Raw genomic sequence first — 1,352 nt, forward strand, 5'->3', positions numbered from 1 at the left:
GGGGCTGAGGGGGAAGATCAAGAAGATGGCGTCTCTAGGCTCGCCACTCCGTACCCTGCGGAGCCTCCTTCGGGAGCTGCGCTACGTGAGCGCCCAGGCGGGCCGCCCCTACCGGGACATGGCGGCCTATCAGCACCTCAAGGAGGCCTTCCGCGCCCACCGGGTACGGGGCGGGACGCCGCTGGCCGAGCCACCCCTCCCCCCGCTGTAGGAAGCTGCCGGCAACACCCCCGTGGCTCCGCCCCTCCCGCGTGGCTGGGGAGCCTCGCTAAGCTCCACGCGGCGCTCAGAGTCCGTCCCTCGCCCCCAGGAGCCAGGGCTGGGCGCGGCTCTCTGCTGCCCCCTGCAGCTGGAGTCTGGCCGGGGCTCCGCCGCCGCCTTCCTCGCCTTGCGCCAAGTCAGGCTGCGCTCTTCGGCCGGGGGCCTCACCCTGGGCCCTGGTTTGCCGGTCACCCGAGCCGGCTACTCGGGCGAGGCCTCCGGAGTGGAGCTGAGCTGACACAACAGTCCCGCCGCTGCAGGAGCCGGACGCTGGCTGTGCAGCGCTAGGCGGAGCGAGCACGTGGCGCGCAGCCAGCCCCTGGGTGCCCAGGTGCCTGTTTTATACACGCCCTTCCCTTGGTGGAGGACGTTGAAGCCAGAAAGGTCACTGCGTGTCTTGAACAGCAGAGGCCCGTTAGCTTGGCTGCTTGTCGGGTATGTGCTAAGCCTGTTGTTTGGCTTCCTCCTGTCTACAGATCACCAGTGAGAAACTCTGCAGGGCCCAGCATGAGCTGCATTTCCAGGCTGCTACTTATCTCTGTCTTCTGCGCAGTGTCCGTGAACACCTAGCGCTTCACCAAGTGTACCACGCCAGAGGAGAGCGCTCCACTGAGGAAGCTGCTGGCCTTGTGGGCCTTAAACTGCCTCAACAGCCAGGAGGGAAAGGATGGGATCCATAGGAATGGAAGAGTTCACTAGAATGGTTTCAGAGGGGTAGCCGAGTTAGACTTTTGCTTTGTTACAATTCCTATTTATTGTTAAATAAAAATCAGTTTATTGAAACTTCTTTATTTAGGTTTCCTCGCTTAGGTTTTCTATTATTCTTAGGCTTTGTGTCTCCGTCAGGTGAGAATCTATCTCATCAGATGCTAGTTTCTGATTTGACAGACCAGGTCCAGGGAATCAGGGCAAAACTCTTCCCCTGACATGAGTGCTGATTTGTCTCATTTTCTAGAAACTTTCCTGAATCTCTGGATAAGATTGTGCTTGTCTAATGTTACCTAGATCCTTCAAACAGTTATTTTCTAGCTGCCCTCTATGTAGTAATTGGCCGTTTTGAGAGTGAAGACAGCTTTTAAGAAAAATACCAG

The 1,352-nt window shown here is 57.8% G+C and overlaps 1 protein-coding gene across 1 annotated transcript; it reads left to right on the top strand.

The window, feature by feature from the left end:
* On the top strand, nucleotides 1-1,040 carry FMC1 (formation of mitochondrial complex V assembly factor 1 homolog). Its single transcript, XM_065400914.1, has 2 exons — nucleotides 1-163; nucleotides 738-1,040. Exons 1-2 carry the CDS (start codon nucleotides 26-28, stop codon nucleotides 939-941), a joined length of 342 nt encoding a protein of 113 aa, XP_065256986.1. The 5' UTR covers nucleotides 1-25; the 3' UTR covers nucleotides 942-1,040.
* Nucleotides 1,041-1,352: the final 312 nt, after the last annotated feature.

The sequence above is a fragment of the Emys orbicularis genome, chromosome 1 (genome assembly GCF_028017835.1).
Source record: "Emys orbicularis isolate rEmyOrb1 chromosome 1, rEmyOrb1.hap1, whole genome shotgun sequence".
NCBI lineage: Eukaryota > Metazoa > Chordata > Testudines > Emydidae > Emys > Emys orbicularis.